The following is a 22,756-nucleotide window of genomic DNA, read 5'->3' on the forward strand; positions in this document are numbered from 1 at the left end:
TTGAGAAAACATATATAACACCTGATCACTAACTTAATTGATGTAAAAATGATTTTTGTGCATTTAAAGTCGAGTTGATTCCAGTGTGTTATTTTTATTCTGTGTTTAATTTCTTGTTAAAGTCACTCCATGGTTCCACTTAGGTATTCAAGGAACAGTCGCCAAATTAGATTAAAAATGGTAATTACTCTTTCACAGCACTGCAAAGTAAATCTATTATATGTTTCTATAGAAGAATCTGTTCCTTGGCACTAAAACTTTGAAGTCATTTGCAGTTTTGAATGAAATTTATATGGCTGGGGTTGTGGTCTGCACTGTCTTCGGGGATATGCAGCATATTCAAGGCTATGTTTAGACATCATGGCAAAATCGAAACCTATCCCAGTAAGCAACAGAAGCAGTCCAAATAATGAACTTGAAGGTTAAATAAAATGGCTTAAATAATGTGGTAAACTTGAACGTACTAAGAAGGCTTAGCAAAAAAAAAATACTTTGTCATTTTAAGAAGCTCATGGAAATCAAGCATTTGATTTCCAATTTCATACTTTGCCATACAATCAATTCTTTTTAGTCAGACTGTCTCTAGATTTACTTCTCTGCTGCAGTAAAATGAAGAAGCTTTCATTAATCTTTCAGATGCCTCATATTAACGACGAGGCTCTTGCATGAACAATGTAACAGCAATTAAAAAGCCCATTAATCTGCATTACAGCTATTAAAGATGCATGTCATTAAACGGTATCGAGTTTGATTCATTTTCTCACCAAAAATGGAACAATTATGGTCTGGCAATGTACTTTGTCATCAAATTAGGTTGGAGTTTTCCAGCAAATGGCTTTGCAATTCTTAGCTATTCACCTATTTTATTATTCATCATTGAAATGTGGAAGCTAAAACCTTCTAAATGCTCTACCTTCTTCTGGTGTTGTAAGTTTCCATGTGTCTGCACTTTCTGCACAGCCAGCCATAGTGCAGACAGTCAATGTTATGCTATAATTTGTAAAAGGAATCAGGCCAGTCAAGTTTCCTACAAAGGGAACAAACAAGAATTGGCAAGTGTAAATTACCTTATTATGCAGAAATAACAGTTTAAAACAACCAAATTAAAATATTAAGTACACAGCCTGCATAAATGTGTTACCAACACACTTTTCTATTTTGTGCAGCCTCATCAGAGACTGCTTGGCCAGCATCTCCCATAATCTGTTTCTCTTCATTATGTTAATCTGTGGGCGGAATGATTCTTGTCATCTTCGTGTAGCCCCATACAGCAATAGTAAACACCTTATCCTGTCTTTAATTGGACAGGTGTCTGTATCTGTGACACCCAGCCTTTAATTCAATTAAGGCACAGTCTGCATTACACTCATTACACAATCATTTTCCTGGTTATTTCACCAGTCTGTAGAGTTTACCTGCCAGGGAACGGGTGTCAGTAAAGTTGGCCCTGATGAGGGGCGTGCTGGGACTGTCCTCATTGTATGCTTTCAAAATGTACTTCTCAATTACACCTCTGACCTCAGCAGGCTCGTCCCAGCTCACCTCAACTCTGTAACCATTTATACTGCGAATCCTTGAGGGAGTCGGCACATTTTGTGGAACTGGAAGAAAAAAAAATAGAGTTGGATAAAGACCAGAAGTCCACATGAAGCACCACACATCTGTCAGCATTAGAGGCTGTAGTAAATTGAATGCAGACATTACCATAATTATTATAATTTCCAAGTTGCAACTTTCTGACTGAGATGAAAACAGAGAGCCCAGGTTTACTTTCCAGACTTTCACAAAAAGTTCAGGATATTTAAGTCTTTAAATGTGTCATTATGAATTCACAAAAATGCTTTGTAGATTTTCAGCAATACTTCTGTAATCCTTCTTTAAAACACTTTTTTTATAAAACGATACATTGGGTTTACAACTGGGACTGATTGTCAGATTTCATAATCCATATCGAACAATGAAGATCAGAACAATCACTGCTCACTGCAATACTTCAAAATCTATCTGGCAGAAGACAGGTAGAGTAATGGTAAGGTAGTCCCTTCAGACTGTTGTGGTCACAGTTTCAAATTTCAATGGTATTTCTCCATTATAACACTCCCTTCTCCCTGGGGTCTCATGATGGATTTAATCAGCTGCAAGCCAGGCCTCCAGGTGAGACGCCTTCCTAAAGTGGTTTCTCCCCTCAAAGAAAACTTTATACACATCTTTCATCAAGTATGTCTGATGCTAAATGCACTGAGCAGAAAAGACATTGGAAGCCTTGTAAAACGTGCAAACTCTTTCTCCTTACATTCTGAATATGACAACCCATTGCAAAGAGAAATGGAGGGATGGTGATGAGGAAATTGAACCAAATTAAAATCATGAAATACATTTGACAGACTTGCAGGAAAAAAATAATAAATCGAGCCTGAATATAATTGACTGACATTCACGATTAGACAAGGTATTGGCAGCATACTGTTCGCTATGGTAGACACAAAAACTGAACCAATAACACAAAATCTGTGACAGAAGCTGCTTAATAATATATAACCATACAAACTGCTCACTATCTTTGTACAAGGCATATAACCACATGTGCCTATGATCATTCCGATTTTCTCCACTTTCAACCTTGCAAATTCAGGTACAGCCTTAGTATATCTTAATTTAATTTGTTCTTTAAGAATCAGAGTCAATTAATTTTTGTCATTTTGCAGAGCAGCGAGCAGCACTGAAGAGGCAGTAAAACAAAGAATTTACAGGTTGAGAATTAAACAAAAACTGAAAAGTCTAGTCGGATCTAAGCAGAGCATGAAAATGCACATGGGACCACTGTGCACTTAAAACACACTGGTTTAGATTAATGCAAATAATAAATAGCATTTAAAAAATCAATGGCATTGTATTCATTTGTCCAAAAATAATTTTTCTCTCAAATGTAACTAATTAATAGTTACAGGAATACCAGATGGTTATTATTTTATTACAAATGACTACACAAGGGACACAGTGGCAACACCCAAGAAGCTTTATGGCAGGATGATGGATGATTAGCCCAGCAGAAGTGTATGTGGACCCACAAGTCACTCCATGGAAACAGTATAGCTTCTCTCACTTCAAAAGCCATTTTCTCTTCACGCAAACTTTGTTCGGGGTAATTAAATAAAATAAACTGCATATATGAGTGGACACTTTTGAACAGTTGATAGTTATTAATGTCTAACACCATGAAATTATATAACATTTTTGGCAGAAGCATACTTAGTTTCTAATACATCCCATGCAGCTTTAGTTAAATTCAAGCATAATTATCAAAATATGAAGACAGAAAAATATTTACTGGTCCATCCAACCTGTCCTACTTAAATATGATGTATGTGTTTTACAAATCATACATGCCCTATTCCAATCAATCTGGAAACCATATAGTCTAGAAGAGGTGAAAAACCAACTAAAACACACGGCCAATTAAAGGACAAAATCTGGCAAGTTCCTCTCCAATTCCTTTTGGCAATTAAAACTAGTCCGGAGATAGTCTGGTCCTGATTTAATCTTATATCAGATGATCTCATCCAGAAACAGGTTCACCTCTTGCTTGAAGGAATTCTGCAAGAGTTTAATAGCGTTCTGTTTTACTTTATTTTTTTAAACGCAGTTTATTCAAACTTGTATCAAACTAGGTTACAGCAAATAAACACCCAGGGAAACATTCTTCCCAATAATCAACTATACAGTTGGTACACATTTTTCTCCTTTTTCACCCCCCCTCCCCATCACCCCCCCCCCCCCCCCCCCCCAACCCCCTGTGACGAACAGTTCCTCAAACATGGGGCGGGATTCTCCGACCCCTCGCAGGGTCGGAGAATCGGCCGGCAGCGGCGTTATTCCCGCTCCCGCAGGGTTTTTAAATCTCTGACCGGCCAAAAACCGGCGCTGTGCAAATCCCGCCGGCAGCCTCTGAAAACAGCTGGCGCCGGCGGAATTTCATTTTTTTTTTAGATTCCACAAATCTCCGGCCCGGATGGGCCGAAGTCCCGCCGACGTGGCCACGGGTCACGTCGGCGAAAATCACAGTTGCTTTAAAACGGCGTCAACCATTGATGATGGTTGACGCCGTTCAGTGTCGGGGGGTGGGTTGCGGCATCGGGGGGGGGGGTTGCGGCATCGGGGGGGTGGGTTGCGGCATCGGGGGGGTGGGTTGCGGCAGCGGGGGGGTGTGTTGCGGCATCGGGCGGGTGGGTTGCGGCATCGGGGGGGTGGGTTGCGGCATCGGGGGGGTGGGTTGCGGCATCCGGGGGGTTGCGGCATCGGGGGGGGGGGGCATCGGGGGGTGGGGGGTGGGTTGCGGCATCGGGGGGTGGGTTGCGGCATCGGGGGGTGGGTTGCGGCATCCGGGGGGTTGCGGCATCGGGGGGGGCATCGGGGGGGGTTGCGGCATCGGGGGGGGGGGGGGTTTGGGGGCAGCGGCGTGCAGAGAGGGGGGGGCTACGGATGCCCTGGGCCAACGCACCATCGCCCCCCCTCTGTACGCCGCTGCCCCCTACCCCAACCACCCCCCCCAACAGCTGGCGCCGGCGGAATTTCATTTTTTTTTTAGATTCCACAAATCTCCGGCCCGGATGGGCCGAAGTCCCGCCGACGTGGCCACGGGTCACGTCGGCGAAAATCACAGTTGCTTTAAAACGGCGTCAACCATTGATGATGGTTGACGCCGTTCAGTGTCGGGGGGTGGGTTGCGGCATCGGGGGGGGGGTTGCGGCATCGGGGGGGTGGGTTGCGGCATCGGGGGGGTGGGTTGCGGCAGCGGGGGGGTGTGTTGCGGCATCGGGCGGGTGGGTTGCGGCATCGGGGGGGTGGGTTGCGGCATCGGGGGGGTGGGTTGCGGCATCGGGGGGGTGGGTTGCGGCATCCGGGGGGTTGCGGCATCGGGGGGGGCATCGGGGGGGGGGGGGCATCGGGGGGGGGGGGGGGGTTGCGGCATCGGGGGGTGGGTTGCGGCATCGGGGGGTGGGTTGCGGCATCGGGGGGTGGGTTGCGGCATCCGGGGGGTTGCGGCATCGGGGGGGGGCATCGGGGGGGGTTGCGGCATCGGGGGGGGGGTTTGGGGGCAGCGGCGTGCAGAGGGGGGGCTACGGATGCCCTGGGCCAACGCACCGTCGCCCCCCCTCTGTACGCCGCTGCCCCCTACCCCAACCACCCCCCCCCCCCCCCCCCCCCCCCCCCCCCCCCAAATGCCGGAACCCCCCCCCAAATGCCGGAACCCCCCCCCCCCCAAATGCCGGAACCCCCCCCCCCCAAATGCCGGAACCCCCCCCCCCCAAATGCCGGAACCCCCCCCCCAAAATGCCGGAACCCCCCCCCCCCCAAATGCCGGGTCTGTCTCTCTCCTCCTCCTCCTCCAAAAAATGCCGGGTCTCACCACTTACGCAGCTGGTGAAACTGACGCGTATCGCGTCAGTCAGCTGCTGGCCCCTCCGGGAACGGAGAATAGCGGCCTAAAAGAAGGCCCCGACGCCGGAGTCATGTACACCGATTTTTCTCGCCGGAAATCGGCGTTACGACGGTCTGCGGAGAATCCCGCCCATGGTCACAAACATCCCCCACATTAACTCAAACTCCCCTGCTGAGCCCCTTAACTCATACTTTATCTTCTCTAACTGCAGGAAGTCATGCAGGTCATCCAACCATGCTGCTACCGCAGGTGGCGATGCCGACCGCTACTCCAGCAAAATTTGTTGCATGCAATCAGAGAGGTGAAGGCCAAGACATCGGCCTTCCTCCTCTCCATGAGCTCCGGCTTCTCTGGAACCCCAAATATCGCCACCAAAGGGTCTGTGTCCACTCCCTCCTCCAGTATCCTGGCTAAGACCGCGAACACTCCCACCAGAATCTTCCATAAATGACATCCCCCCTAAATTAGCCCGCTGTGCCAGCTCATTCACCGGGAATAGCTCACTTATCCCTACATTCAGCTTTTATACCGAGAACTCTCCAAACCTCCCCAACAGGCCCATAATCCTTCCCATACTCTCCAACGGATCCGAAACATTATAAAGAGGTCATCGGCATAGAGCAACACCCGATGCTCCCTCTGTTCCCTCATTATCCCCTGCCACTCTGCCGACCCGCTGAGAGTCATCGCCAATGGCTCTATGGCCTGCGCAAACAGCGACAGAGGGCACTCCTGCCTCGTACCCCTGTGTAAGTCAAAGCTTCGTGAGCTCATATCATTCGTCCTCACCCTTGCCCTTGGTGCCACATACAGCAACCGCACCCATGCCACAAATCTCGGCCCAAACCCAAACCTTCCCAAAACTTTGAACAAGTACCGCCACTCCACCCGATCAAATGCTTTCTCCACATCCATGGATACCACCACCTCCGGTACCGGAGCTCTCAACGGATTCCTCACCACATTCAACAGCCGTCTTATATTACTCGCGAGCTGCCTGCCCTTCACGAAGCCTGTTTGATCTTCTGCAACCACCCCCGGGACACAATCCTCCATCCTCCCCGCCAACAACTTAGCCAATACTTTCACATCTGTGTTCAATAGTGATATGGGTCTATACGACTCACATTCCACCGGATCCTTCCCTTTTTTTGGGATCAGTGTGATTACTGCCTGCTTCATCATCTCCGGCAACTCCCCCTTCTCCAGTGCTTCATTAAACGCCCCCAACAGATGTGGTGCCATGTCCGCCACAAATTCCTTATAAAGTTCTGCTGGGTACCCATCCGACCCAGGGGCACTCCCCAACTTCATACCCCTGATACTATCCAGCACCTCCCTCAGCCCCAGGGGCCCCTCCAACGTCTGCCTCTTTGCTTCCTCCACCTGGGGAAATTCCAGCTCGTCCAGAAACCACCCCATGTCCCCCTCCTCTCCTCCTGGGTCTGCCTCATAAAGTTCCTGGTAATACTCTCTAAATGCCTCATTTATCTTCCCTGGCTCTGACACCACATCCCCAGCCCCAGTCCGGATTTTCAATATTTCCCTGGACGCAGCCTGCCTCCGCAGCTGCTGCGCCAGCATGCGGCTCGCCTTCTCCCCATACTCGCATTGCACCCCTCTTGCCCTACGCAGTTGCCCTACCGCCCTCCCCGTTGTCAGCCTGTCAAATTGCCCCTGCAACTTTTTCCTTCTCGCCAATGCCTCCACGGTGGGCACCCTCAAATATTCCCTGTCCACCTCCACTCTCGCTCACTAGACGGTCATGTTCCGCCCTCCTTTCCTTATTCGCACAAACCGTAAATTAGATAATTTCTCCCCAGACCACTGCCTTCAGTGCTTCCCAAAAAATGCCCGTCGACCCCTCACCATTCTGAAAGAACTCCACATAATCCCTAATAGCCAACCGCACCTTATCACAAAAACCTCCATCTGCCAACAACCCCGAGTCAAACCTCCACCCCGGCCTCTGCTCTCATCCCGTACTGAACCAAATATCCAGTCAGTGGTCCAATATAACTATCCCCGCATACTCTGCCCCCTCCACCCCAACCAAAATCTCCCGACTCACTACAAAGTAATCACTCTTCGAATACACCTTGTAGACGTGTGAAAAGAAGGAATACTCCCTTCCCCCTGGGTTCTGAAAGAGCCATGGATCCACCATACCCATCCTCTCCATAAACCCCCTCAGCTTCCTTGCCATTCATACCCTACCCATCGACCTGGGGCTCGATCTATGGACCCTCGGCTCAAGGACACAGTTAAAATCTCCTCCCATGATCAACTGGTACGTGGCCAAATCCGGGATTGCTGCCAGCAACCCCCTCATAAAACCCACATCATCCCAATTTGGGGCATACACATTTACCAACACTACCAGTGCCCTCTTCTAATACCCCACTCACAATCACATATCTCCCACCTGGATCCCTCACCTCCTTCGCACTCACAAAACCCATTTTTTTGCTTCTTAAAATCGCCACACCCCTCGATTTCAAATCAAACCCCGAGTGAAAAACCTGCATGACCCACCCCTCCCTTAACCTAACCTGGTCCTTCACACGGAGGTGTGTCTCCTGCAAAAAGACAACCCCCGCTTTCAAGCTCCTGAGGTGCGCAAACACCCGCGACCTTTTAACCGGCCCATTCAGTCCCTGGACGTTCCACGTTACCAACCTTACCGGAGACTTGCGCCTCCAATCCCTTCTACCATCCGTCATCTTCCCTCCTTAACTCCTGCCCCTTTAATTCTACTCTGTACCTAGCCCATCCCAGATGGCCCCTTTCTTCGCCCTTGACCATATCATCTCTCACCCCCTGCCGCGTCGCAGAAACCGCCCCCCCGCTTTTCCCCTTCCCCTTCTTCCCCCCACCACTTCCCCTTTCCCCCCTCCCCCCCCGGCCACCCCCATTGGCCTTCTCCCCCACCACCACATTTCCGTTCACCAGCATAACCTGCTCGCGTGGCTGCCCCTGCCCCTGCCCAAAGGGCACATCCTACTGACCTCCACCTCCCCCTCCCCCTCCCCCCCCCCCCCCCCCCCCCCCACTCCTCAGCTCAAAGAGGAAGGCCTCCTGCTGGCCTTACTCTCCCCCACCCAAACAAGGACTTCGCCTGAACTCCAGGTAGCCTTCTCCAAAAGCAAATAAACATATGTTAAACACAAACAGTTCCATAAAACAGGAGGGGGGATGGGAACATCCATTCCCACATAAACATTTCACCCCTACAACTCCTCACAACCTCAACATTGCACAGACACCCCTCCTCAAAAAAGGCGAAAATCCCCCAATCCCTACACCCATTTCAAACATGCTCCCGACCATTACATAGTACCAGCACCCTGGTTAACAAGCATTGTCCACTCAGTTCGCCCCCAGTTTATGTTCCTTAATGAAGTCTTCGGACGTTTCTGGGGTCTCGAAATAATACTCCCGGCCTCCGAATGTCACCCATAATTTTGCCGGGTAGAGCACCCCAAACCTGATCTGCCGCCGGAACAGCACCGCCTTGGCCTTGTTGAAACATGACCGCCATTTTGCCAACTCGGCTCCGATGCCCTGATAAATCCGGACGTTATTGCCCTTCCAGTTGCAGCTAGGCTTCTCCCTGGCCCACCGTAGAATTTTCCCTTTCTCCACAAATTTATGCAGTCTCGCGATCACCGCCCACAGCAGCTCCCCAGCTCTAGGCTTTTGTCTCAGAGACGTATGCGCTCGGTCCACTTCAGGTGCCTTATCCAGCACGCCTTCTGCCACCAGTCCCGCCAGCATCCTCGAGACATACCTCATGGCACTCACACCTTCCACTCCTTCAGGCAGGCCCACTATTCGCAGGTTCTGTCTTCTCGAGATATTCTCCTGCTCCTCCACCTTTTGCCCTCAGTGTTTTACAAAGGTCTCCTAGGATCCCCACCTCCGCCTCCAGAGCCACCACACGATCGCTGTGGTCCGAGATCACTCCTTCAATCTCCCGAATATGTGACCCCTGCACCTCCAAACACCTCTCCATCTGCTCCAAAGTACTCTTCAGGGGTGCCACATCTTCTGCAATGGCCTTTGCATGATCCTCATGCATTTATTTCCTCTGGTTATGGAATTCCTCCCTGATAAAAATCATCAGTTTCTGTATCTAGGGTCTTACAGCTTGCCCCTCTCCGCCTACTCCCGAATCTCAACCCCCTCCCCCCCCACTTCCCCCCTACTCCCGATGCTGCCGACCAATCTGCCATCGGTGGTTGCTGCCAGTAGTACTCCAGGCTCTTCACCAATAATCTTAAAATGAGAGAAGGAAGATGGAGGGCAGGGAGGGAATTGCAGAAGAATTGGTGGGTGGTGGGAGGAATGGGGGGGGGGGGGGGGGTTCAGGGACAAGGCCAGGTGCTGGCTTTCAGCAGCCTACTATTCATGATGCTGGTCCTTCAATCATGCATGAATTATCTTTGACAGAGGACCTTCCCCAAAGGGCTGATAAGTGGCCAGACTCTCTGGGTACCTTTGGGAGGCACAGAATGTCTGCCACTCTAATCCCTGAATCACCACAAAAGTTCTGGTGGGCTCAGGAATAATTGTTGCCAATTGACTCAATAATTAGTGAATTGACATCCTGCTACAAGCAGATGAGGTTCCCTCATGGGCCTCTACCTGCCTCTGACTTAATCACGTGAAATCTTCCCGCTACTGGGAACTGGTGTGGCCTTTCCCGTGATCAAATGGGCCTGCCCACCATGTTTCACTTTGTGATAAGCTGTATAAAGTGGGGAAGCTCTGGCATTAGATCCAATGTCATGAATAACAGGTTGAATCTTTCAAATGAGGTTCATATGTCACAATTTAATTTTGATGTCAGCATCATTGGATTTCATCCAGTACTAACAGAAGTCCTGGGTTTCTCATCTCTGCCGTATTGATACAGAAGCAGAAATACTGCGGATGTTAGAAACCAGGGGCGCAATTCTCCCCTACCCGGCAGGGCGGAGGGTCCCGGCGTAGCGGAGTGGCGCCAACCACTCCGGCGTCATGCCTCCCCAAAGGTGCGGAATTCTCCGCACCTTTAGGGGCTAGGCCCGCGCCAGAGTGGTTTCCGCTCCGCCAGCCGGCGCAAAAACTGGCGCGAACAGCCTTTGACGCTACGCCGCCCTGGCGTCGGGGCTGGCCGAAAGGCCTTCGCCAGTCCACGCATGCACTGGAGTGTCAGCGGCCGCTGATGTCACCACCGGCGCATGCGCGGTGGAGGGGGTCTCTTCTGCCTCCGCCATGGTGGAGGCTGTGGTGATGGCAGAAGAAAAAGAGTGCCCCCACGGCACTGGCCCGCCCGCCCGCCGGTCGGTGGGCCCCGATCGCAGGCCAGGCCACCGTGGGGGCACCCCCTGGGGTCCGATCGCCCAGCCCGCCCCCCAGGACCCCAGGAGCCTGCTCGCGCCGCCAATCCCGCCATACAGAGGTGGTTTAAACCACGTCGGCGGGATTGGCCTGTCAGTGGCGGGACTTCGGCCCATCGCGGGCCGGAGAATCGCCGCGGGGGGCACGGCGATCGGCGCGGAGGGGCACGCCGATAGGCAGGGCGTGATTCCCGCTCCCACCGATTCCCGGGTGGCGGATAATTCCGGCCACGGCAGGGGCGGGATTTACGCCGGCCCTGGGTGATTCCCCGACCCTGCAGGGGGTCGGAGAATTCCGCCCCTGATCTAAAAACAGGAAATGTTATAAATATTCAATAAGTCAGGCCGCAAATGTGGGAAGAGAAACAAACGGCGGGATGTTCCAGTCATGTCCACTGTGGGGATCATAATGGGTGGGTCGGAAAATTTGATGGACCAGCATAAGTTCCGAAGACGTTGGGCGGGGACCCGTGGTTCTGCAGTGGGTGGGACCTGAAAATGCTGCCCAAATTTTCAGGTTCATGACAAGTCTCAAACAATTGCAGATGGCCAAAATGGCCCCAACGACACAGTTGAGTATAAACATAATTTACAAGTAAATTTAGTTGTACTTTTTTCTATTTAGTACTGCATCCTATATTTGCTGCTCACAATGTGGTCTTCTCTCCATTGTGGGGCAAACTTTGATCGCTTTGCAGAACACCTCCACTCAGCCCACAAGCATAACCCTGATATTTTGCTCGCCTGTCATTTTAATTTTCTGTCCTGCTCCCACCCTGACCTGTATGCCCTTGGCTTCCTACACCATTAATGAGGATAACGGCAAGGAGAAGAACTTCATCTTTCGATTAGGCCATTATAGCCTTCCAGACTCAAAGGTTCAACAATGTCAGATTGCAACCACTTCTCCGATGTTTCAGACAGCAGCTGCTGGTAATGATCCTGTTGTTGCCATTTACAGCTCTGCTAAACTCATTTAAGCTTCCTCATTCATTTTGCTATTATTCCCTATTTGACTGCGCCGGCATTTAGTTTATAATTTAATCTCTCCTCTCTTCCACTCTTATCACAAACCTTTCATTTTGTTCTTTTCTTCTCTCCTTCTTTTCCCTGTGACTGCACTTGCTTGAAAACTCTTGGGCGGGATTCTCTGTCAGCTGAAGCTGGAATCAGGAAACGCGATTGGGCAGAGCATCAGTTCCGATGCCAAAATTGTGCCAGGCGCTGGTTGTACGAAAAATCACAATTCTCCATCTCCTCGACAGCGGTGTCAATGCATTCCAGAACGCATGTACAGTCAACGCCATGTCATATCATGGTATTTTCCAGGGCCTCCACGATTGTCCGCCTTCACTGGGGCGAATTCCTGACAGCGAGGTTCACTTGTGCTTTTAAAAATCCTGAAACTGGTGCAGTGGCTAATGAGGGAGAGGGAGGAGGTAGGACACGGAGAGATGTGACCGTGCACTGCCGGTCCTAACATTGGCTGGGCTGGCTGCAGCGATGGGCCGTGGGGTTGGGGTGATCCCCCCCAGGCCTGGGGCGGTGCCCAGGCACAGACTGCCATTGCCGCGGCGCACCCCACTGACACCCACCCTGGTCCCTGGATCTGCTGAGTGGCGCTGGCCATTTAGGTGCCCCCCTCCCCACCCCACCCCCCCACACCCTCCTCCTTCCCCCGCATCCCACACAATGCCATACAACCCCTCCCCCAACCAGCTGGCACCTGCCAGCAGAGCATCACACGGACCACTCAAGACAATGCCCACAGTAGCTCCTGCAGGGAAGACACTGGGCAGGGATCGCGGAGTGTACCCTGTACACTCGGTCCAGGTGACGCCAGTTTTGCTGTAGTGGGAGTCCACAAATCCTGCCCCGGCATCAACATTTAGTCTCAAGAATGGAAAATCCAGTCCCTTAATTCTCTAGCTTTTTCCAGTTCTGGCAAAAGCTGGTCAATTTCGTTTCTCATCAATCGGGCCTACCATGATCCTAATGTTCTTGACGTTGTGGAGAACAGAAATGAAAAGGAAACCATCCTCCCTCTCTTTATTTGTTTTTATCCATTTTGTGCTAAGGATGCCCTCTTAAACACATATAAAAAACTGCAGTTAATAATTTTGTTTATTTGATTTACATGTGCTTCTGAACTGTTTGCCACAGAGATAGGATGACTACAGAGAGGACTAATACCTTGCAGCCATTCTCCAGTTCACTTCCTTTGACTTCCAGGTATTGAGTTGTTTTCCATTTGGCAAAATTATGTTATCATACTTCAGTTTAATACCAGATTTATTGCCTAAGGTGATAACATTGTGACCATATATACTTCTCTCCTCCCAATCCTGCAGTAAATCTGCCATATTCAGATACTTTATGGCAGTATTGCCTCCTGCACCAAATGGAAATTGTAAAAGCAGCTTTTATTTCTGTGTAGCAATTGACAGCAAATTTTAAAATATTTATATATATATATATATATATATGTAAATATAAAATCTCTTTCTATCAAGCTATAGAACTAAATATTCAGAGTGGCTTCCTGATTCAACGATGAAAGCAGCAGTAATTGGGGTCAAAGCTGTCTCTGAACTTAATATTTCAGATCCACTTTGGGATTTTAAAAAATGGAAGTCAGAGCTATGCCCAAAGAGGTTAAAAGCGCTCAGTATGACACAGCAAATAGTCTTCAAGCCTCGTGTGCGTCTGACAATTGTCAAAATAAATACATTTTCCAGAAACGAATTTTTAAAAACGCACACTCCTGAACTAATCACAAAATTCAGCTCCATGGCAGCTGGAGATGGAAGCCAAAGGCCCTCAAAGTTGTGTGCACAGTGCTTCCAGCCACTTCCAGTGCGGTATGCCATACTGAGAATAGTGTTGCTATATGGACATCTCTTCCATAGGCCAGAAAGTTTCAGTGGACAGATCACAATGTCAAATAGCCTGTTGGACTGATTCACATACATAAAAGTTACATAGAATTTACAGTGCAGAAGGAGCCATTTGACCCATTGAATCTGCACTGGTCCTTGGAAAGAGCACCCCTCTTAAGCCCACACCGCCACCCTATCCCCGTAACTCAGTAACCCCATCTTTTTGGACACGGAGGGTAATTTAACGTGGCTACTCCACCTAACCTGCATATTTTTGGGCTGTGGGAGGAAACCGGAGCACCCGGAGGAAACCCACGCAGACACGGGGAGAACATGTAGACTCTGCACAGACAGTGACCCAAGTCGAAATCAAACCTGGGACCCTGGAGCTGTGAAGCAACAGTGCTAACCACTGTGCTACCGTGCCGTGAGATTTGATCTACGAATTTAGACCTTGGAGTTCCAGTGAATGTCTGTGCCATCATCATCAGTTGCATGAGGGATGCCCAGGAAAGCCATTTAAAGGGCCAGTAATCCAACTTGCATGGGAGATGCTTTTGACTTACTGTTGAACATTCTACATTTAACAAAGTGTTTTTGGAGAAATTCAGGTGAGTTTCTGGATTGGGAAAGGTGTGTTACTGCAACCATACAGAGAGGACAGAATAAGTTTGTGACCAGCCCGTTTACAGGCTACAGCGGTTTTGGAGGATCTAGTTGCTGGGCCTATGAGTCTGCAACATGACAGAGAAATGAAGCTGAGGCTGATGAGAGGGGAAGCTGTGTGTAGAGTGAGGAACAGAGGGGGGAGTCTTTAAAGAGGACCCTGTGGTGTTCTTTGTGTTTTTTTTTACTCAGGATGGATGCCGTAGTGTTCACAAAGACCACACAAGCTAAGTTCCATAACAAACCTAACATTTATTACATTACTTAATATAAAGCTTGACCACTTACTACTTTAGCAAGCAATAATCTATTAAACTACAATCTACACTATATTAATACTCGTCTCATGCACTCAGCCTAAAACTGTACTCTGCACTTTTCTACACTCTTTCAAACACTCTCCTCCACTCTCCCAGAAGCCTGAGAGTCAGTCCTTTCCATAGGTCGGTTCCCAGCTCCGCCTAGTGGTCAATTATGATATTACATTAACCCTATATATATTAAATATTCTATATATTGTCACAGATCCTATTAACCAAAGAGTTACAGGGGAGTACTTCTCTTACCTCCACCTCTGCAAGAATCATTGTCTGAAATGGTCAAGACTCACCAAGATGAAGGTCACAAAGCTATGCCCCCTCCTTTAACAGGATCTGCAGCCTCGCAAAGGAGTGAGGTCAGTTCCGCAAGTGGCTGTCAAGGTCACCGTCACCCTAAACGTTTACGTGACTGGATCTTTTTAGGTGGGTGCATGCGATATTGCAAACATATCGCAGTTCACCGTCTAACAATGTATTTGAAAATCAATCGAGTTCATTGGGCGCAATTCTCCGCACTCACGATGGTGCGGAGAATAGCGGGCATCATAAATTTTTACGCCCACGCTGGTCTGATGCCCTCCCGCTATTCTCCCCCCCCCCCCCCACGGCCGCCTCCCGACACGAATCGCTGCCCGCCGTTTTTCTACGGCGAGCAGCGATTCTCAGCTGGCCGATGGGCCGAATTCCAAGGCCTTTACGACCGTTTTTATGAACGTCAAACACACCTGGTCTGACCGTTCGTAAAAACGGCCGTAAAGTCCCGATCTGGGGAACCATGGCACCGATTGGCACGGCAGTACCACGGCCGTGCCAAGGGTGCCATGGGCCCGCGATCGGTGCCCACCGATCACGGGCAGCGGGTACTTACCCCGCGCACTCTTTATCCTTCCGCCGCCCCGCTGTATCCATTCGCGGGGCGGCTGAGGGGCATACCGGCCTGCGCATGCGCGTGTTTCACGCAAATGCGTGATGACGTCATCCGCGCATACGCGGGTTGGAGTCGTCCAATCCGCGCATGCGCGGCTGACGTCATGTGACGCGTCAGCCGTCGCAAACTCTGGCTAGTGGGCTTAACGAAATTCGTTAAGCCCGCGATGCCGGAGTTCACGGCCGCGGGATGCTAGCCCCGACCGGGGACCAGAATCGGTTCCCGGTCGGGGGGGCGGAGGCTGGCGTCAAACCCGCCCGTTTTTGACGCCAGCCTCATGATTTCTCCCGGGTGCGGAGAATCACGCCCATTGTTTCCTCTCTGACCAGAGAGAAGAAAAAGAAGTGGCCAAGATATTAGGATTTCCAATCATGCAAGAAACTCTTGACTGCGTCAACATGGTTCGCCTTCAACCTAAGGCAGTCTGCCATTCCCACTGTCTTCAGATCTCCCTGAAGGACCAGAGACCGTATGCTTGAAGACATGACTGATAACCCCTCTTCACCACCCAACCTTACGAATACAATGGAGCCAGGGGAAACATTGCGCAACAGACCATTGATATTCTTAAGCAATGGTTTTGCTGCCTGAACCATTTGGACTAACCCCATAATAATCACCAAAGTGCTTCTCCATTCATGTTATTCTTCTATGTCCTCCATAAAATTTTTCTTGTAAGGGCTCAGCCATTGGCACCAGGCGTCCTGAGGTTACCCCAGGAGTAGGAGGAAGAGGAGTTTGCAGTGCCAAGGTGCCTAGGTGCCAGTTTGTCCTTGCCAGGGATCGGTCCGGAAGTGCCCTGCCTTTATGAGAAGGGGTGAGGGGGAACTCACGGACCCGCTAAAAGATATATTGGGGTGTTGGGGGGTCCATAAGTTGCGGTGAGGAGTCTGAGGTGGGTCGAGTGATCGGAGGAGGGGGGCATTTAAAAATGGCGACCCGATCTCTTAGAACATAGAACATAGAACAGTACAGCACAGAACAGGCCCTTCGGCCCTCAATGTTGTGCCGAGCCAATATCACCCTACTCAAACCCACGTATCCACCCTATACCCGTAACCCAACAACCCCCCCTTAACCTTACTTTTATTAGGACACTACGGGCAATTTAGCATGGCCAATCCACCTAACCCGCACATCTTTGGACTGTGGGAGGAAACCGGAGCACCCGGAGGAAACCCACGCACACAGGGGGAGGACGTGCAGACTCCACACAGACAGTGACCCAGCCGGGAATCGAACCTGGGACCCTGGAGCTGTGAAGCATTTATGCTAACCACCAGCATCTTCCTGCACCTCAGCTCACCAGTGCAGGAAATAAGGTAAGTGTGGCCTCGGTGGTATGTTCCTCGCCAAGGCCAAAAAGAAGTTTGATAGTGGGGTCATTCTCAGCGCTACTGGCACTAATAAATAGGCTGCTAAAAACGCCAAAAACAGGACTCTGTTTTTCCCGTTTATTCGCGTGCCCAGTTTCCTTTGGACATCAGCTTGTCACCCTCATTGCTCTGTAATTCCCACCTTTCCATCCATCTGTGACATCTCAGCACTGTGTCCTGATGGTCAAAATCCTGCAATAAAAATCACCAACAACAAACATTTCCATGACAGCTTTATCCAACATTTAAAAATACAAAGAAAAATTAACTTTCTGCTCTTGTGGATTCCTTTGGCACCTGTTTTGTGAGTGAGAACTTTGTCTGGTCCAGAGCTCTATGGTAGTGAAACTGTGATTGAAAAATATCACAGGCCATAGACGAGTGTACACCACTAACAACCAGAACGGGAAAGCTTCACCTTCCACGTTCTGGGAGGCACTGAAGCCGGTGAATAGGGGAGAAATTATAACCTACAAGGTATGTAGAGACAGGAAAGAGAGGGCGGCCAGGCAGTAACTGATCGACTCCATCCTGGTGGTCAACAGAAGGTACTCCGAGGTCCCGACCGTAGAGTTTCTGGCAGAGAGGAAAAAGCTACAAACGTACTTTAACCTGCTATCCTCCAGGAAGGCAGTGCAACAACTCTGCACGGGGGAATCTTCTTCGAACACGGAGAGAAGGCGAGCCACCGACTGGCTCACCAGCTGAGAAAGCAGGCAGCCACAAGGGAGAGAGTGCGGATGAAGAATAGCAGAGGCAGACTGGTAATTGTGCAAAAAAAGGCCATTCAAGCATTTCATGCCTTCTACCAGGGACTGTACACTTCCGAGCCTTCTGACGGGACACGGGGATGAAACGGATCCTGGATGGGCAGGACAAGCTAATCATGGTGTATAATATGTGAAGTCCCGAAAGACGTGCTTGTTAGGTAATTTGGACATTCTGAATTCTCCCTCTGTGTACCCGAATAAGCGCCGGAGTGTGCAACTAGGGGCTTTTCACAGTAACTTCACTGCAGTGTTAATCTAAGCCTACTTGTGAGACTAATAAAGATTATTATTATTGTACATTGCCCCAAGGCGAGCATTCGGACCAACACCACCAGCTCTGAGTACTTCCAGCTGCACAGAGGCACAAGGCAGTGATGCCCACTGTCCCCGCTCCTGTTCGCCTTGGCAATCAATATGCTGGAAGCACCAATAGGACTGGGAGAGATCATGGAAAGCATCAGTTCCATGCAGGCGGGGAAGGCACTGGGACCCAATGGGTTCCCGACGGACATCTATAAAACATTCACACCAGGCCTGGCCCGATACGTATGGGAAATGTTCACGGACTTGCTCACGAGGGAAACCCCTCCGCCAATGCTTAAACAGGCCACAATATCACTGATAGCCAAAAAAGACAACAAACTGACAGAATGCAGATCATATAGACCCATCTCGCTGCTCAATGTGGATGTGAAGATAATTGCAAAAGTCCTGGCTAAGAGACTGGAGAACTGCGTACCAAAGGTGGTCGCAGAGGACCAGATCCTTTGTTAAGGGTAGACAGCTAAATGCGAAAATGAGGCGGCTGCTAAATTTAATAATGGCCCTATCCAAGGAGAGAACACCAGAGGTAGTCATCTTCCTAGACGCAGAAAAGGTCTTCGATAGAGTCAAATTGAAGTGCCTCATTGAGGTAGTGGAGCGGTTTGGGCTCGGGACGGCGTTCACCTCATGGGTGAAACTCCTATACTCGGGCGGCATGGTAGCACAGTGGTTAGAACTGTTGCTTCACAGCGCCAGGGACGCAAGTTCGATTCCCGCTTGGATCACTGTCTGTGTGGAGTCTGCAAGTTCTCCACCTTCGTGGGTTTCCCTTGGGTGCTCCGGTTTCCTTCCACAAGTCCCGAAAGACGTGCTTGTTAGGTAATTTGGACATTCCGAATTCTCCCTCTGTGTACCCGAATAAGCGCCGGAGTGTGAAACTAGGGGCTTTTCACAGTAACTTCACTGCAGTGTTAATGTAAGCCTACTTGTGACACTAATAAAGATTATTATTATTGTACATTGCCCCAAGGTGAGCGTTCGGACCAATACCACCAGCTCTGAGTACTTCCAGCTGCCCAGAGGCACAAGGCAGTGATGCCCACTGTCCCCGCTCCTGTTCGCCTAGGCAATCAAACCCTTGGCGATCGCCCTGCAGGACCCAAAAGTCTAGAGGGTCATCCGAAGTGGAGGAAGAGAGCACAAGTTTGACTTTATTCAGATGACCTGCTCCTCGACATTTTGGATCCACAGAACAGCCTGAGAGCAATCATGAAGCTCCTCAAAGTGTTTGGGTCCTTTTCGGGCTACAGACTCAATTTGGGCAGGAGCGAGGCATTCCCAGTGAACCTCAACAGGGGAGGGACAGAGTTACTATTCAAACGAGCCCAAAGCAAATTCTGCTACCTGGGGATGCAGATAGCCCATGACTGGACACATATCCACAAGTGGAATCTGGCCAGTCTGGCGGAGGAAGTTAAAAAGGACTAGAGAAATGTGATGCATTCCCACTTTCCCTGGCGGGGAAGGTGCAGATGATCAAGATGAACAGGGCAGCACGGTAGCATTGTGGATAGCACAATTGCTTTATAGCTCCAGGGTTCCAGGTTCGATTCCGGCTTGGGTCACTGACTGTGCGGAGTCTGCACATCCTCCCCATGTGTGCGTGCGTTTCCTCTGGGTGCTCCGGTTTCCTCCCACAGTCCAAAGTTGTGCAAGTTAGGTGGATTGGCCATGATAAATTGCCCTTAGTGTCCAAAATTGCCCTTAGTGTTGGGTGGGGTTACTGGGTTATGGGGATAGGGTGGAGGTGTTGACCTTGGGTAGGGTGCTCTTTCCAAGAGCCGGTGCAGACTCGATGGGCCGAATGGCCTCCTTCTGCACTGTAAATTCTATGATAATCTATGATACTGCCGGGGTTCCTCTTCCCATTCTGATCCAGGGGATAGACAAAATGGTCATGGCGTTTGAGTGGGGGGGGGGGGGGGGGGGGGGGAGATGGGAAAGAACCCAAGGATCCCCAAGTTGACACTGCAAATATATGGGTGGCCTGGCCCTACCAAACCTGTAATACTACCATACTACCACTGGGCAGCCACAGCCGAGAGGGTAAGGGGATGGATATGAAAACCCAACATGAAATGAGTGAGGCTGGAGGAGTCCTTCTGTGCACCACTTTATTCATTCACCCTCTGAGCCCTCGTCGTGTCAGTGCTCTCATCCCACCACCCCTCCCCCCCCGCCCCACCCCCCAGCAAAATACTCATCCTACCCTGTGGTGGTAACCACATTGAGGACATGGAACCAAATGAGACACAATTTTCTTTTTACTGAGATGTTCTCATCTATGGTAACTACAAATTCCTGTCAGCCATGCTCGACGCCACCTTCAGAAATTGGAGACAGCACGGGACGACGCTAGTAGTCAGGAACTTTTGCATAGGGAACTGACTTGGGACCCTGGACGAACTGACGGAAGAACTGGAGCTACCAGCAGGACAAGAACTCCGGCAGCTTCAAATCAATCACCTTCTCTGCAAGGAGATGACAAGGTACTCTAGGGCTCCTAGAGACAGTCTGCTGGAGGAGCTAATAAACACAGACAGTGAGGAGAGGGGGAACTGTGGGGACATCTGTGGACAACTTCTGGAAAGGGCAAGGACACCACTGGATGGAGCTCGGCAAAAATGGGAGGATGAACTCGGGATGGAATTGACTCTGGAGCGAAGCACTGAGTAGGGCCATCTCCATCTCCTCCTGCACAAGGCTAAGTCTTATGCAATTTAAAGTGGTGCACAGAACACACCTAACCAGGACCCGAATAAACAGGTTCTTCCCGGAGGTGGAAGATGAATGCGAACGGTGTCAGGGAGGACCGGCCAACCACGCCCACATGTTCTGGGCTCGCCCCAGTCTTGTAGGGTTCCAGACAGCCTTCTTCAAAGCGATGCCCAAGGTTGAGTGGGTGAGGGTGGAGCTGTGCCTGAGAGCGACAGTCTTTGGGGTGTCAGACCAGCCAAAACTACATATGGGGAATAGGGCCATGCCCTTGCTTTTGTTTCCTTAATCACATGCCGGAGAATCCTACTTGGCTGCCGATCAGCAGCACCCCCCGCAGCTGCAACTGGCTGGTAGACATGTCAGAATTTCTCCACTTGGAGAAGATCAAGTACACCATCCAAGGGTCAGACAAGGGTTTCCACAAAGCGGTGGAGATATTCATCAGCCTGTTCCAAGAACTGTTCGAGGCCAACAGCGACTAGGAAGAGAGTCGGGAGGGGTGGACTGAGGGGAGCAGTGAAGAGCACACATAATGGAAAGGAGCAGAGCGGGGAGGGGAGGGGAGGCAAGAAGGGAATCCAGGGGTGTTGCAGAGAGAGACATGGAGGATAAAGGGAGGAGGGTAGGGGGCAGGAAGCCCCCCACCATCGAACCCATTAACAGGCACTGCAGAAGAGAGAAGCGGAGCACAGTAATACGACACCCAGGGTGAAAGTTGGCGCCAGGAAAGAACCAGACTACCAATGGGAGGGGGTGGGTGCTGGGGAGAAGCAGGGAGGGGGATAGGGCAGACGGTGAGAATGTATATAAAATTTGTAAATAAGAAACATCACAACATGTAAATATCAAGTGCACTATATGTTAAAATGTTATTAAGCAAACATTGGAAAATTGCCAAGAAAAATATATTTTTTAAACTTTGTGATTGAACATAGCTAGTGGAAGGTTGTTGACGTTCACTGGTGAAGTCTGCAGATAGCCTTGTAGGATGCTTTCGAGCAGCTCTGAACTGTGGGGGTGGGGGGGGGTCTGGCTTCAGGCTGCACCATCTTGGCATGGACAAGAGCAATAAAGCTAGTTCATTGGGAGGTAACAACGGGGGCACTCAGAGTAGCAGTGCTTGGAGCATGAATTCTGTCACCCTGAGACAGCACCAAAGGTTCATGTACCACAGATTCACTATAATTCCCCAAGGCGGTGCCTTAGTAGTCAGTCATCTGTTGAAGGGCAAATTGCTGGACTGCAATCTCAATATCCCTTGGAGCAATGAGAGCTGTAACCATGATGGCAGCAGTCTGAGCCTGTCGGCCAGCAAGCATGGATTTCAAGACCTCCATTTAAGCTTCTACTGCAGCACTGATACATTGGTTTGTTTCTGTCTGCATTGCCTTGGAAGCTGAGATATTGGCCACCAGACACTCCATTATGGCTGGTTCTGGAAGTGCTGACATCGAGTTGATCACCAGTAAAACTGGACTCCTCCTTGGTCTTTGTCAGTGATGAAAAGCTATCTAGCAGGCACGTCAATGCACCAAGCATCATGGTGCACATTTTAATCAGTGTTCTCCTGTACACCACCCCTTTGAAGCCCTTATTTGAGTTCCCTGTAACAAAAAGTTCAGCAATCACACGTTCCGAGGAGTTTGCAGACAAGATGTCCTATTCCTCTGGCCTGGCTAAAACCCAATATGTCCAGTGCTTCACCATGTTTTGATTCAAATTCTATACTTGAGTCTAAAGTTTGGGTGGTGCCAGTATCTGAGCCAACGGTTGAAAGTGTCAGGTCAAGTGACAATGCTTCTTTATTAGAGTTGTTGTGCTGCTCTCATTCTTTTTCTTCAGTTTGCACTGGTTGGCAAGGCAGCAGTTCCTAGGTATCTGAAAGCAGACAATCAAAAGAGAACGTTGGACTGAGGGAAGAGTTATGACGAGGTGGGACTTGAGAAGAGCA

The 22,756-nt window shown here is 50.0% G+C and overlaps 1 protein-coding gene across 7 annotated transcripts in view; it reads right to left on the minus strand.

Moving 5' to 3' along the window:
* The window catches only part of ush2a (Usher syndrome 2A (autosomal recessive, mild)), a 1,354,742-nt gene that overhangs the window by 762,349 nt on the left and 569,637 nt on the right, over positions 1-22,756 (minus strand). For all 7 annotated transcript variants that reach the window (XR_005462328.1, XM_038811752.1, XM_038811743.1 and 4 more), the window contains 2 exons: positions 1,416-1,601; positions 914-1,027 (listed from right to left, as the gene is read on the minus strand). Coding sequence is in view for 6 of the 7 variants with exons in the window: in XM_038811752.1 (XP_038667680.1) it covers positions 914-1,027; positions 1,416-1,601 (300 nt within the window). In the remaining variant the exon portion in view is untranslated. The remainder of the gene's footprint in view (positions 1-913; positions 1,028-1,415; positions 1,602-22,756) is intronic.

Source organism: Scyliorhinus canicula, chromosome 1 (assembly GCF_902713615.1).
Source record: "Scyliorhinus canicula chromosome 1, sScyCan1.1, whole genome shotgun sequence".
Taxonomy (NCBI): domain Eukaryota; kingdom Metazoa; phylum Chordata; class Chondrichthyes; order Carcharhiniformes; family Scyliorhinidae; genus Scyliorhinus; species Scyliorhinus canicula.